The 12,189-nt window shown below is 49.0% G+C and overlaps 1 protein-coding gene and 1 pseudogene across 2 annotated transcripts; one reads left to right on the top strand and one right to left on the bottom strand.

The window, feature by feature from the left end:
- The first annotated feature begins 728 nt into the window (after positions 1 to 728).
- On the top strand, positions 729 to 1,165 carry LOC120695920 (annotated as a pseudogene).
- Positions 1,166 to 8,329: 7,164 nt separating this feature from the next.
- On the bottom strand, positions 8,330 to 11,783 carry LOC120667213. 2 transcript variants are annotated; one of them, XM_039947292.1, is made up of 3 exons: positions 10,998 to 11,783; positions 9,650 to 10,430; positions 8,330 to 9,152 (listed from the first exon to the last, which is right to left on the bottom strand). In XM_039947292.1, the coding sequence occupies exon 1, from the start codon at positions 11,564 to 11,566 to the stop codon at positions 11,120 to 11,122; it is 447 nt and encodes a 148-aa protein (XP_039803226.1). In that variant the 5' UTR covers positions 11,567 to 11,783; the 3' UTR covers positions 8,330 to 9,152; positions 9,650 to 10,430; positions 10,998 to 11,119. The 2 variants fall into 2 exon arrangements, with proteins under 2 accessions (XP_039803226.1, XP_039803216.1); XM_039947282.1 differs by having other exon boundaries at positions 8,330 to 10,430.
- Positions 11,784 to 12,189: the final 406 nt, after the last annotated feature.

Here is a 12,189-nt window from a genome sequence, read left to right as displayed (position 1 = left end):
GTGTACTGGATCCGCCCCTGGACCATCGCTATAGAAGGCCTGCATCCGCCTTTGCTTTGTGGGGGTAGCAGCTAAGCATCTCCGTTTCTCTCACGCAGCTTTGCAAATCCTCAAGGGCCTCCATCGTGATCCGCAGCGACTCGCACCGCATTTCCTCTCTGGCAATTAAAAGATAAGAACAAAGATACTGTAGAAAAAAGGAGACAAGAGCAGCCAATGGATGCAGCTGATAAAAGACCATTTCACGTGTATGATATTAGGGAACATATCAGGTGCAAACTAATATCTCCGTGCAAACTTCAATCTGGACCATCGAATCAACCTCCAAGGGGAGGGGCGCAGAGGGTGGGAGGGGGGATTTGGAAAAGTATAATTACTCAATCCAAGGACGGGTCCAGACAAATGATAGCTCAATCCAAGGACGGGTCCAGACAAATGATAGCCCAAAAGTTGGAACTCCAATGGATGTAAAGTCTTTCAATTGTGCATGCCAAGCAAAACGTTGAGTGTTAGAGATACACCCCAAATTCTGTTCCAACAAATTCCAATCTTTTTAACTCGTCATTTGCATGCATAAGACATCCAAATTTCAGTTTCAGACGACTCCAAATTCCAGCGTGCATTGTCTCTCTACCTTTCTCTCATATAGCTCGTACGCAGCCTTGTTGCTAGCACAAGCTGTAGCTGCACAAACAAATCGAAGCAGCAGACAAAAAAGCAAAACAAGGATGGCGTCGAGCAGCCACCTCCTCCTCGGCGCCGCCGTCCTGCTCTCCCTCCTCGCCGCCGCCGCCGCCAGCGCCGCGACCTACTGCGTGCCGGGGCTGGCCATCCCGCACAACCCGCTGCCGAGCTGCCGGACCTACGTGACCAGCCGGACCTGCGGCCTCGGGCCGCGCCTCCCGCTGCCGGTGATGCGGCGGCGGTGCTGGCGGAGATCGCCGCCTACTGCCGGTGCGCGGCGCTGAGCGTCCTGATGGACGGCGTGATCGCGCCGGGCGGGCAGCTGGAGGGCCGCCTGCCGGGCCTGCCGGGCTGCCCGCGCGAGGTGCAGAGGCGCTTCGCCGCCACCCTCGTCACGGAGGCGGAGTGCAACCTGACCACCATCGTCGGCGCCCCCGAGTGCCCCTGGCTTCTCGGCGAGGAAACCATGCCCTCCAAGTAATTAACCGAGAAGAGCACCATCTCGATCGCACTGTTTCGCAAATAATTTAGGGTTCGAGATGCGCTTGTTGCTGTAGCTCGATCGATCATGGCCAAATAAGCACCGCATAGAGATGCATATATTTGCGTCGTGAATGTATGCATCGGCAGATAGATCGATGCGGCACAATAAAGGGATCATGATTTGGTCTCTCCATCGTACTACACAATCACTTATGAGGTATACTATTTTTTTTACGAGCGGGTGACGACATCACCTGCCCCTGACATCATCACCTCCCTTAAAAATATTTTTATATTTAATTCTAGAAATTTATTTAAATCTTTAAATACAACAGAACAAATAAAAAAAAGTGACATTTCTACACTACGGTTGTTATGACTATAGAAACAGAAAAAATATGCCAAGTATATTTTAGTGTATATAAAAGGTTAATATTTTGGAAACCTCAAAGTATCTAAAACAAGCCGATAGTATCTATATCCAAAGACATTAGGAATTGGTCAGGTCCACAAATCACAGTGAACAAGATCAAAATTACCAGTAGCACGCGAGTTTGATGACTGAAAAGTCAAACAAGTGTGGCGACCGAGCTGATGGCAAAGCGAACTAGGTTGTGTTACAAAAGGGAATGACCGAAGCTATTTTCGCTAAGACCCCATGACCGGGGTGACCAAGACGGCGATGCCACAGTGCGGGAGCGGAGGTGGCGGCAAAGGTGAGAGCCGGTTGAAGCTGCAGTGGATATAGCCAACCGAAGCTATTGCACTTGATGAGCACATTCTGAGATGCCAGATCCTTCACAGAGCAATAGTTATCGGAAGTGAACTGGTATACGAAAATAACATTCTTAATAAGTTTAGGAGAAACAAGAACATTATTAAGAGACAAATGACCAGGAAGGGATGTAGCGCCAGTGGCCGGGAAGCAAAATAAAGCTATCACCGACAACAATTGACGAAGGAAATGGGTACCGCGGAGGTAAAACATGTGAAAGAGTTGAAGAATTGGAGGTTATGTGAGAGGTAGCACCTGACTCGAAGTACCAATCCGTCTGAAAAAATATTTCTTTTTCTTGAGAGGATTCTGAGAAAATTTTCCTGGCCCAGAAATCTAGCGCAGCCTAAATTTAGGCCAGTTATCAAGACCCCATCATATATGTCCATAGCAGGTGAAAGACATGAATAAACTCCCAAGTATGCCTACCCAATTCTATGAACGGTCCATCGCAAATGTAATTGTAGCATAGGTTTATATCACACTGTGACAGGCTGCATTCATAAACTCATTTTTCTTAAACACATATAAATCTGTTAGTTTCATGCTACTAACAGAAATACTGCTATTCCTAAATATCAGCAAATCACTACGAAGTAAAGCTGCACAGTGAGATAAAAACAAAATTATCACTACTAAGACCAGATATAACCACCACCAAGAAACTTTCACACGAACACCTAAGTTTGTGAAGAGCTACAAAGCATCCATTCTTGTTCCCGGATCACCTGAAGAGGCCAGATCCAGCGCTGCAGAAATTGAAAATAAATTCCGGAAATAATATTAGCTTACTGAGAAGTTGATTTGCTCTAAACCGCCACAAAGGACCAATAAGTTTTTGAAAGGCTAACAAAACAGGAAAACAAGTAAACAATGCTAACTTAATTATTATCCACATATCCACTGTTTAACAGCCACACTTGATAATTATGAGAAGATGGACTCCTGACTGAAGAAAAAACACCTATTGAAAGTGATCGGGTGCTTTAGCCTAAGGGGGAAGGGGTGAATTAGGCACTCTAAAACCTTAACCTATGGCTCCAACTAGTTTGCACAAAAACTAAAACTAAAACAATCTATCTAGATGTGCAACTATGGTTCTTCTAGTATGAAACCCTCATCCCAAAAAAAGTTTTGCAACCTATAGTCAATCCTAGCAAGATACCACACTAAGAAAGTAAAGTCACACAAGTTGCAATATGAAATGCGGAAGCTTAAAGAGGAAGGAATGAGAGAAAGCAAACTCTCGACATGAGGATTTATCCCGTGGTTCGGATTGCCACAAAGGCGCCAGGCGCCCCTACATCCACGTTGTTGAAGCACTCACGAAGAGTATCGCTTTCCGGCAATCAAGTCTCTTCCGTGAACACAATCACGGTCACCTTGATTCCGCTTTCCACTAAGGGAGCTTGCCCACGAAGGAGGGGTCTGTTGGAAATATGCCCTAGAGGCAATCATATTTCCTTGTATTCATGGTTAATAAAGTGTACCTTGAATATTCATGAATGACAACTTGTATTGATTAATGTTTATGTGAAGTATTTGTGAAACTCTATATTTGTATGAATATTCTAAAATATTTCTAGTCGGAGTTCATGTGAGGACACACATGAATATTAGACTAGCACATGTATTAGTTGATTGACTATGTTTCACAAGTCATGGACATGGGGATGTCAAACTAATAATGTTGGCTCATGTGAGACATGAGACTGAACTGACCCAACACGAGATGATGACTTCTCATTACACAATATGTACGCTGTGTCCTAAGACCTGAGATCGTCGTATGTACTCAAGATGTGAACCGACTTACTTAGGAGCCATCAAACGCTACACCGTAACAGGGTAGTCATAAAGGTGGCTTTCGGGTCTGTCAAGAAGCATGCTGTAAGACACAGTCGGTCAAGATGAGATTTGCCCCTCTCTACAAGAGAGAGATATCTCTGGCCCCTCGAGTGATTCTGATCAGGAAATGCATGGCCATGCTGGGGTTAAGAGTTAACCAATTATTCCGAATCATAGGATCGAGAAAGAGTGGTCGGCTTTAAACTAGACTAAATATCGTGAGGCAAAGGGAACAACATGTATATGATATTGTGGCGGCTCGTCTGATATGACCTTTGTGTGCGTATAGGAGTTGACATGTTTTGCTAGAGGCCACTGTCTACTATTGGGCTGACTAAGAGTACTCGGGCCATGTCTATTCGCATATGAGCCCATAGGGTCACACACTTAAGGGAAAGAAGCCTGATAAGGATGAGATCCGAATTAGACTGGGCTTAGGTGGACTAATGAGCCTTTTCGGCCCAAAAAGGAGGCGCCCAAGGTGGGGCCCAAGGCAGCCCACCTAAGGGGCTATATAAACAGAGGGAGGGGGCGCCTAAAAACCCTAGCCCTTTTACTACTCATGGGTACTGTTCAGGTGAACAGTAATGCCGTCGTGAACAGTAACTACGCCGCGCTACAGTGCCACCCCTCCTTCCCGCCCAAGCCCTAGGTCGCCTTTGCGAACCTAGCAGCCCGGATCGCGACGCTTCTTCCCGTACGTGTGGATACCTTATATGTGCTGCATCTGCTGCACAAGGACGAGCCGAACGAGAGGAGATTCTCGCAACTGCACTACCGGCTTCCATCTGCACTACACCGATGTGCTACAAAAGTTCCGCAACCGTGCGTCTAGTGGTAAGCCCGTGATCTATAACTGCAGTAATCCTGGTTTATGTGGTAGAAAAATATTATTTTTGCTACCCCATATTCCTACAGGGTCTCCGTCCCTAGCACAATGTTGTCGACGCTGCTCCACACCAAGCCGGAGGGTCGTTGACGTGCCAGCGAGCCACCATTGCTCCAAGGGGCCAGCACATCGAGATACAAGTGTGGTTCACTCTAGAACCAAAACACAAGGCAACAACACCTTGCTCTCTCACTCACTTAGGAGCTAACTAGCACTAACACTCACAAAGCTTGTGATAAGGACTAAAGATTTGATCACTATACTCTTGGATGACTTTGAGGTGTTCTTGGGTGTATCTGTGGTGTCTTGGAACTCCAATAAGCATCAAATGGCCGGGGGAACACATATATATAGGCCTCAAACTTGAACTAGCCGTTTGGAGCCGTTGGACACTTTTCTGCGTAGGCGTCAGAATTTTCGGTGCAAGGGCATTGGTTCTTCCGGTCACACTGAGCTCCGAAGTAGCCGTTGGCTTCTCTGACACACTCGCAGAAACTCCAGGGACTATCGGTTAAACTGATGCTAGGGCGTCGGTTCTTCCGGTGGTACATGATCTTTTCGTAGCCGTTGCACTTGATCATTTCTTGCTGACGTCATTGCACCGACGCTTGCTCCGATGGGGCATCGGTTCTTCCGGTGCTGAAGGCTTGGCTGCTGTGCATTTGACATCGTCTCTGGACAATAGTACGTTGATTGCACCGATGCCTCTAAGTGACCCGTCGGTTAAACCGGTGCCTAAGAGCTGTGTTGACTTGATTCCATCTGGCACCAAAACTTGCACCGATGCTTGGGCGTCGGTCTATCCGATAACCATCGGATGCACCGATGGTGCATCGTCAGTTTAACCGGTGCAGCTGATTCTGCTTTCTTTTGTCTAATTTGTCGCGGCGATCTTTTGGATGCTTCAAATATCCATGGGACTTTGGCATCTCTACGCTGGATTGGACTTCATATCTTGATGGTGGATTGGACATATCATCTCGACGATGAATTGAACATTGTGTCTTGACGGTAGTTTGGACATTTTGAATTACATCCATGGGACCTAAAAACTCCTACAAATGTGATCTCACAAACTTATTAGTCTCATTGATTATGTTGTCACTCAATCACCAAAATCACAAACAATGGCCTAAATACGGCCATGTTCCTTACACCCATCTTTCTGTAACACAGGTAAGCATCCAAATTCCATGAGTAGCAAAACACAAACAAAGTTTGGAGTCCTGTCCAGTAGCAAAACACAGCCCACCATCCTCCGTTTCCATGAGGACAATGCCCTTGGCTGCCCAAATCGTACTCCAGGATCCTGGTGTTCCGCTGGTAGTTGAAGTACAGCGCATTCCCCACAAGGATGCCGTCGCCATGCACTCATGACTCATGATCCGTCGCCACACACCTTGCTCGGAAGAGCACGTAGGGGCGGACGTGCGCCTCTCCCCCAGTCCCGTCCGTGGCCGCGACGACACGAGGAACAGAGGAAGGGACCCTGGCGGCAGCCGAGGTGATCGCAGCCCGCCGCCGCGCGCAGCTACACCGGGCTCCAGGCGAAGGGCAGGAACCTCGGATGGGCGGGCTCCGCAGGCCGTCCGCGGCGGAGGAGTCCCACACGGCGAGCGAGCGCCGTCTCCCTGGGCTCGTGCTGCGCGGCCATGTCGAGGACGAGCGCGCGCCAGGTGTGGCGGACGACGCGCCGGGGTGGGTGGAAGGAGGCCGGGACCAAGCCCGCGCCGGACTCGTGACTGTAGAGGAAGCCGAGCATCGGGTGCGCGGGCCGGGTGTGGAGCTCGCGGATCCTGCGGCGGAAGCTGGGGCCCGAGATGAGGCGGCACCAGCGCTTGCAGACGAGCGCCGCGCGCGCGGACAATGCTCGCGGGGTCATCCGGCCGGGGGCACGCGGAGGAGGAACTACTCGATGAGCTCTTCCATTAGGGCCAAGGCTGCCGCCGCCGCCGGCGGATCCACGGCCGGACCTCGGCGGGCGGCGGCGCAAGGGTTTTGTCGGGGATTGGGGAAATGGGGAAGAGTTCGAGCGTAGAGGGGTTCTGACGAGTGGGGCCACGACAGCAGTGAGAGCGGGGCTCTTCCCCTAAATAAGTATTTGCACAAAAACTCGAAATTGGATGGTGATTATTATTTATTTATTAATAATCATGATCTGAATATTTGCGGATAGCACCCTATCTGATAAGTGATAATTGCCTCAGGGCCTCACGCTCCTTCTGATGTTTCATGGCACCGCCGCCGTCCAGCAATGGCCGGCCAGTGCAGCAACCTCGGGGCGTCGTCTTCCAGCACGAGGAACGGAGGAAGCTGGAGGGGAATCGCAAGCAGAGTGCTACAAGGGCCGACAAGGCCAAGAAGCCCAAAGTCACGGCGCGTCCCAGTGGCTCGGTGGCGTGGCGACGACGGCGACGGTGCCGCGCCGCGCCGCTCTGGAGCACTACAGGTCTACAGCTGCACTGGGTGCGGCGACCGAAGCCGCGCGGCGTTGTTGGCACTGCCAGCTGCGGCCGGCGCCAATGAGCCCGGCGCAGCAAGGTGCATCGTCACGGCGGCGTCGGCACCGCCGGCATCCAGGTTCGACAAATGGCGTCACGTCACGGCCGGTGTCCCTGGAGCTGTCGCGAGCACCCGGCGGTCGCGAGCTGCGCCTGCGCCACTGCCACCGAGAACGCCAGGGGCATCGAGCAGGGCGCGTCAACCTCACTGGAGCTTCCGTGGCCGCGCCTGCTGCCGGTGGCGGCGGTCAGGTACGGTGGTCGCGGCAGCCGAGCCAGAGCAGCGGCAAGAACAGCACAGCGACGGCGGCGTCCACGGTGGCGCTGTGGCCGCTGATGGTCTGCCTGACGGTGGCCCTCGGTAGCCTGTCAACTTCCCTGGTGACGACGGCGCGTGCACCCCTCGGCGACGACGACGTTCACCAGGTGGCAGCCGAGCTAGATCTGCAGCCGGGCCAGAGCAACACAGTGGCATGTGTGTCAATGACCTCGCCGCCACAGCTGGCAGTCCAAATCAAGAGTGGATGGCAGCGGTCAAGTTAAAATACTCGTATGCGCGAGACGCTCTCGTCTAGATCGGGTGGCTCAGAAATCCTTTCTAGTAATTCTATACAGGCGGCCAAATCTGAACGTTTTGGTTTACTTAATCACTTTTAAGGTTTAGTTTGGATTTTTAAGCTGGTTGACAGTTTGGTTCAGAACTTGAGATGTCAGGTTTAATTTCAGTATCTAGGCTGGTTGACAATTTGGTTCAGAACATGAGATGGTTTTAGGTTGAACTATTATTTCTCATTGTTTTAAAAGCTTGTGCTATGATTCTTTTGGAATTTTGGCTTTGCGAAACTATATTTATGTTGTTTTCTGAGAATTTTTTTCATTGCACATTGCTTGCATGCTCCTCAGCATAAGTTCACGGTGGAGTCTTTGTATGCAAAAATAACTGCTGGAAGGAGAACATAGACCAGGAATGTAATTACTTCTAAATGGTAAAGTGCCAACAAAATCAGGTGCTTCTTGTGGTTGATCAGCAGAAATTCAGAATTCTCTTCATACTAGAGATAAGTTCACGGTGGAGTTCAGGTGAGATAGAACAGTTATGCTTGTGATTTCAGTTTGTAATCCTTTTCAGTAACTAGAGAAAACACAGAATTTATCAAAATTCCAATTGAATTTTGGATAAAGGTACATTTTATGAACAACAGTTGTATTTAACCAAAATTTCCAGGTCCGGAAAGTCTGCTATTGACAAAAATTCTGCCAAAATTGGCACCTTAGTGTCCATAGGACGGTACAACTCAACAACTCTATTGGAAGAATATTCAAGGGCAGTGATCTCATTACATCTTCACATTCAGACTGCTTTACATGTGATGAAATCATGGGTGGAGAACCCAGTATGGCGAGGTATGGCGCTCGCCATACCTTGATTCGGCCATGAATGGCGGAGTGGGTGTCATGGCTCATGGCTACAGTCATCTTGTACTCTTGTGCTTCCGATCTGAGCTCAGAGGAAGGAATAAGAAGCCGTGTATTGGATTTTGCCACACTCAATTCGATTTTGTCCTCGGCCACTGGATGAAATCCACTGCCTCCTCATGTGATTTGCATCTTCACTTTCACACGTGACTCCTCCTTTGTTTGCTGTCCACCGGAGTCCTTTCATCATCCCATTTCTTCACCAGCCCGCTTCATTGATGCCGCCCTTTAAAAGAAAAACCTCAACGCTGTCGTGCCAGCTTGACTTAACTGGTGTCTTAATCACACAGTACATCATCACTTGATACGTTCCAGGCTTGGCTTCACGACTTCGTAGTGCACTCGCCTTAGCTGGTGAGGCCAGATCGTCATCTCTGTTACACTGCAATGGCGATCATCCTTGATATGTTCCAGGATTGGCTTCAACTTGATAGTGCGCTCGCCTTAACTGGTGAAGCCAGATCGTCACCTCTGGTGCACTGCTTAGGCGAAGACCCTGCATGAATAGAAACAGAGCAAACATGTCTTAGTAAGCAACTTTTTAAGCTATAAGACAGTGAGTAAAGTGATCAACCGAAGTACCAAGCCCCAACAGTAACTCAGAATCTGTTGACAAAATTTTGGGAAAATAAGTACTGTCGGCACCTGCTGTTCACAAATGTGTGTTCCACAGCTACCAGGGAACTAAACTAAATGGAACTAAACTTGATTGAATCTAGCAGAGGCAAAGGCAATTCTGCCAAAATATCTAATTGCCATTCCAGATCTGAATAAATCTAGTTACTCTAGAGGGCCTAAAATATTTTGGACTTGAGACAGCCTTTTCAGTCTAACATAACCTCCCAACTAGTATAATTGACAAGTAGAGTTCCACATATCTGTATAAGTCCAATCAATCACAGGAGATGTATTGCATATGAAAACCTAGTACAGTATTTGTGAAATTAAGAAGAACAAAATCATAACTGGAGCACATAAGGGAAATGTACATACCTGGAAGGCTGGAACAAAGGAGTCTAAATCTGCAGTAAGCATAAACTTCAAACATGGGTTAGAAAAACAATGGCTAGCAAAACATGATAATCATGACTACTGTTTCATGCCCGTGCAAGGAATTATGACAAGAATGTATTTCACAAAAAATAAAGATAATCATAACTGCTACCTGTCAACAAAACTTGAGCAAGTAAGCATTAAGAAACCAAATATAGTGAGATGGTCTACATTATTGTTACTTGTAACTTTCCACAGTATGACACCACACCCATGCCACAGAGTGACCCAAGATGTTATTTTACCATTAGATGAATTTAACAGTTTAGTAAGGCAATCTGGAAAAGAAAATTTTCTGGTGTGGTTTGCTGGCTAACATTTTGTTAAAACTATTTCTTCTGAAAATTAAGAATGATTTCAGCTTTGTGTGTCAGCAGGTTGTGATTATGGTAATTCAGTATATTTTGACCAAAAAATTTTTGCATGAACAAAAACAGAATATCCCTACAGCCCAAAACAGCACACTGGTGATGTTTCACGTCCTTTTCTTAGCGAGATACTACACTAAATGTAAACAAACTCATCCAATCTACCATAGGCAAAGCAATATGTGCCAGACCATCTAACAATTGCCATCTACAGTGGAGATAACTATATGCCGAACCTAAAATCCAGGTCTTTCAGATCTCAGTTACAGAAAACCAAAGCCCATGAAAAAGCTAATGCCAGTAGCAGCACAATTAAGCAATACGACAATCCAAGACGTTATGCAGTAACAAATGTCGAGTCAATGTTAGTGCAAAGCAAGATTCTGACAGCTGACAAGTTATTGGTCAGGCAATGGCCCTGCAATCCGAGCTGCTCACTGTGTAATCAGGAGCAAGAAACAGCAGCACACTTAATCCTACACTGCAACTTCGCTCAGCAAGTCTGGAGTCAAATGGAAGGGTGGACAGGGAACCTAGTTCGACAGCCAGCACAGGGAATTCAGATCACCGAATGGTGGGAGAAGGAGCTAGCTCAATTGCCAAAGAAGACAAGGAAATTAAAAGCAGCCTTGATGATTTATGCCGCATGGAATATTTGGAAAGAGAGGAATCGCCGGGTGTTTAATCAGAAGTATGGCACACCACAGGAGGTCTTGCAGGAAGTAAAGCGCGAAGTCAATGATAGGAAGCAAGCCTGCGGGGGCCCAGAGTTATCGGTCTCGTTTAATGTTTAAGTTTGTTTTCCTAGAGTTTGAGTTCATCTCATTTCATGTAATATCGAACTTGTAGGAACTCGAATTTGCTTCTCCTATCTTAAATGACAAAGCAGTGCTCCTGCAAATTTTTCAAAAAAAAAAAATGTCGAGTCAAAGACAGGTCAGGGGGAGGGCACGTACCTCGAGAAGGGAAATCACAACCTGCAATGGGGTTAGAAAACGCAATTCAGGCAAGGGAACACATACCGCACGGGGCTAGTCCAAACCTAACACATGTCCATCGCCGGAGGAGGCGGGGACGGGGGCTGCACCTGCTCCGCCGCCGCCGCCACCGCACCCACCGCCAGCAGCTCCGGCGGCGGATCGAACTCGACGACATAGACCCCGTCGACGGCCATGTACCAGCGGATGAAGGCGCACGCGACGAGCGCCGTGGCGGCGTAGCAGAGGCACTGGAGCGCGGCGTGGACGGGGGACCAGAACGCGGCCCGCTCGGCGACCGGCGAGAGGGCGAGCGCCCTGGCGGCGTAGAGCGCGAAGTGGAGCGCCACGTAGGCGCAGCCGAGCTTCTCCCCGGCCGGGCCCGCGCTGAACACGCGGTACATGGCGTAGGGCGCGAGCTTCATCCTGATCGGCGGCGGCCACGGCCGCTCCACCTCCACCACCTCCGCCGCCGCCGCGGCGGGAGTGGAAGGAGCCAGATCGGGAAGCATGGATGGATCGGGGGAGAAGGAAAGCGGAGGAGCACTTGCGGGAGGCGGATCGAGATCGCGAAGCGCGCAAGGAGTTGCGGTGGGGGGGATCGAGATCGGGATGGGTGCGCGGGGATCGAAAGCTCTCGTGGGGGGATTTGATTTGCTGGGGGAGGGGGAGGCGGCGCCGCCTGGGCCTGGGGTTTTTGTTCGCGCGCTCTGGTCTGGTGGTGGTGGGTCCGTTCGGTTGCGTCGCGTAGGCCTCACGCGCGCGCCAGCCGGAGCCAGCCAGCTAGGTGGACGAGTTGGCTCGCAGTCGGAGCCGTCAAAAAAATGACCAATTTACAAATTTCCCTAGCTTTTTTGTCGCTGTAATAAATTTCTGTATTACCAATTTTTTGTCACCGAATTTGTGTGAGATTGGAGTCGCAAAAAAAAAAGAGTTGTGTGAGATTGGCTACCGTAATCTGGCCAAAATTCCATGGGAGATTGCCCACTGTAATTTATCACCAAAATTTGGCAGAAAATCGATAAAGATTCTATTCATCAATATGCTATAAGCTGTTGGTGAATAGAGAGTTGGATCGCAACAATATGGAGGAACAGACCCTGCATTCCGAGAGCGAGTCCAAACAAAAACTAAT

The sequence above is a fragment of the Panicum virgatum genome, chromosome 2K (assembly GCF_016808335.1).
Source record: "Panicum virgatum strain AP13 chromosome 2K, P.virgatum_v5, whole genome shotgun sequence".
In the NCBI taxonomy this organism is placed as follows: Eukaryota; Viridiplantae; Streptophyta; class Magnoliopsida; order Poales; family Poaceae; genus Panicum; species Panicum virgatum.
The sequence above is the reverse complement of the archived record's forward strand: the minus strand, read 5'-3'. Positions and strand labels throughout refer to the sequence as shown.

Excerpts from the sequence above, each read along its gene's own strand:
- LOC120667213 (XM_039947282.1), bottom strand. The coding sequence starts at position 11,566 with ATGCTTCCCGATCTGGCTCCTTCCACTCCCGCCGCGGCGGCGGCGGAG.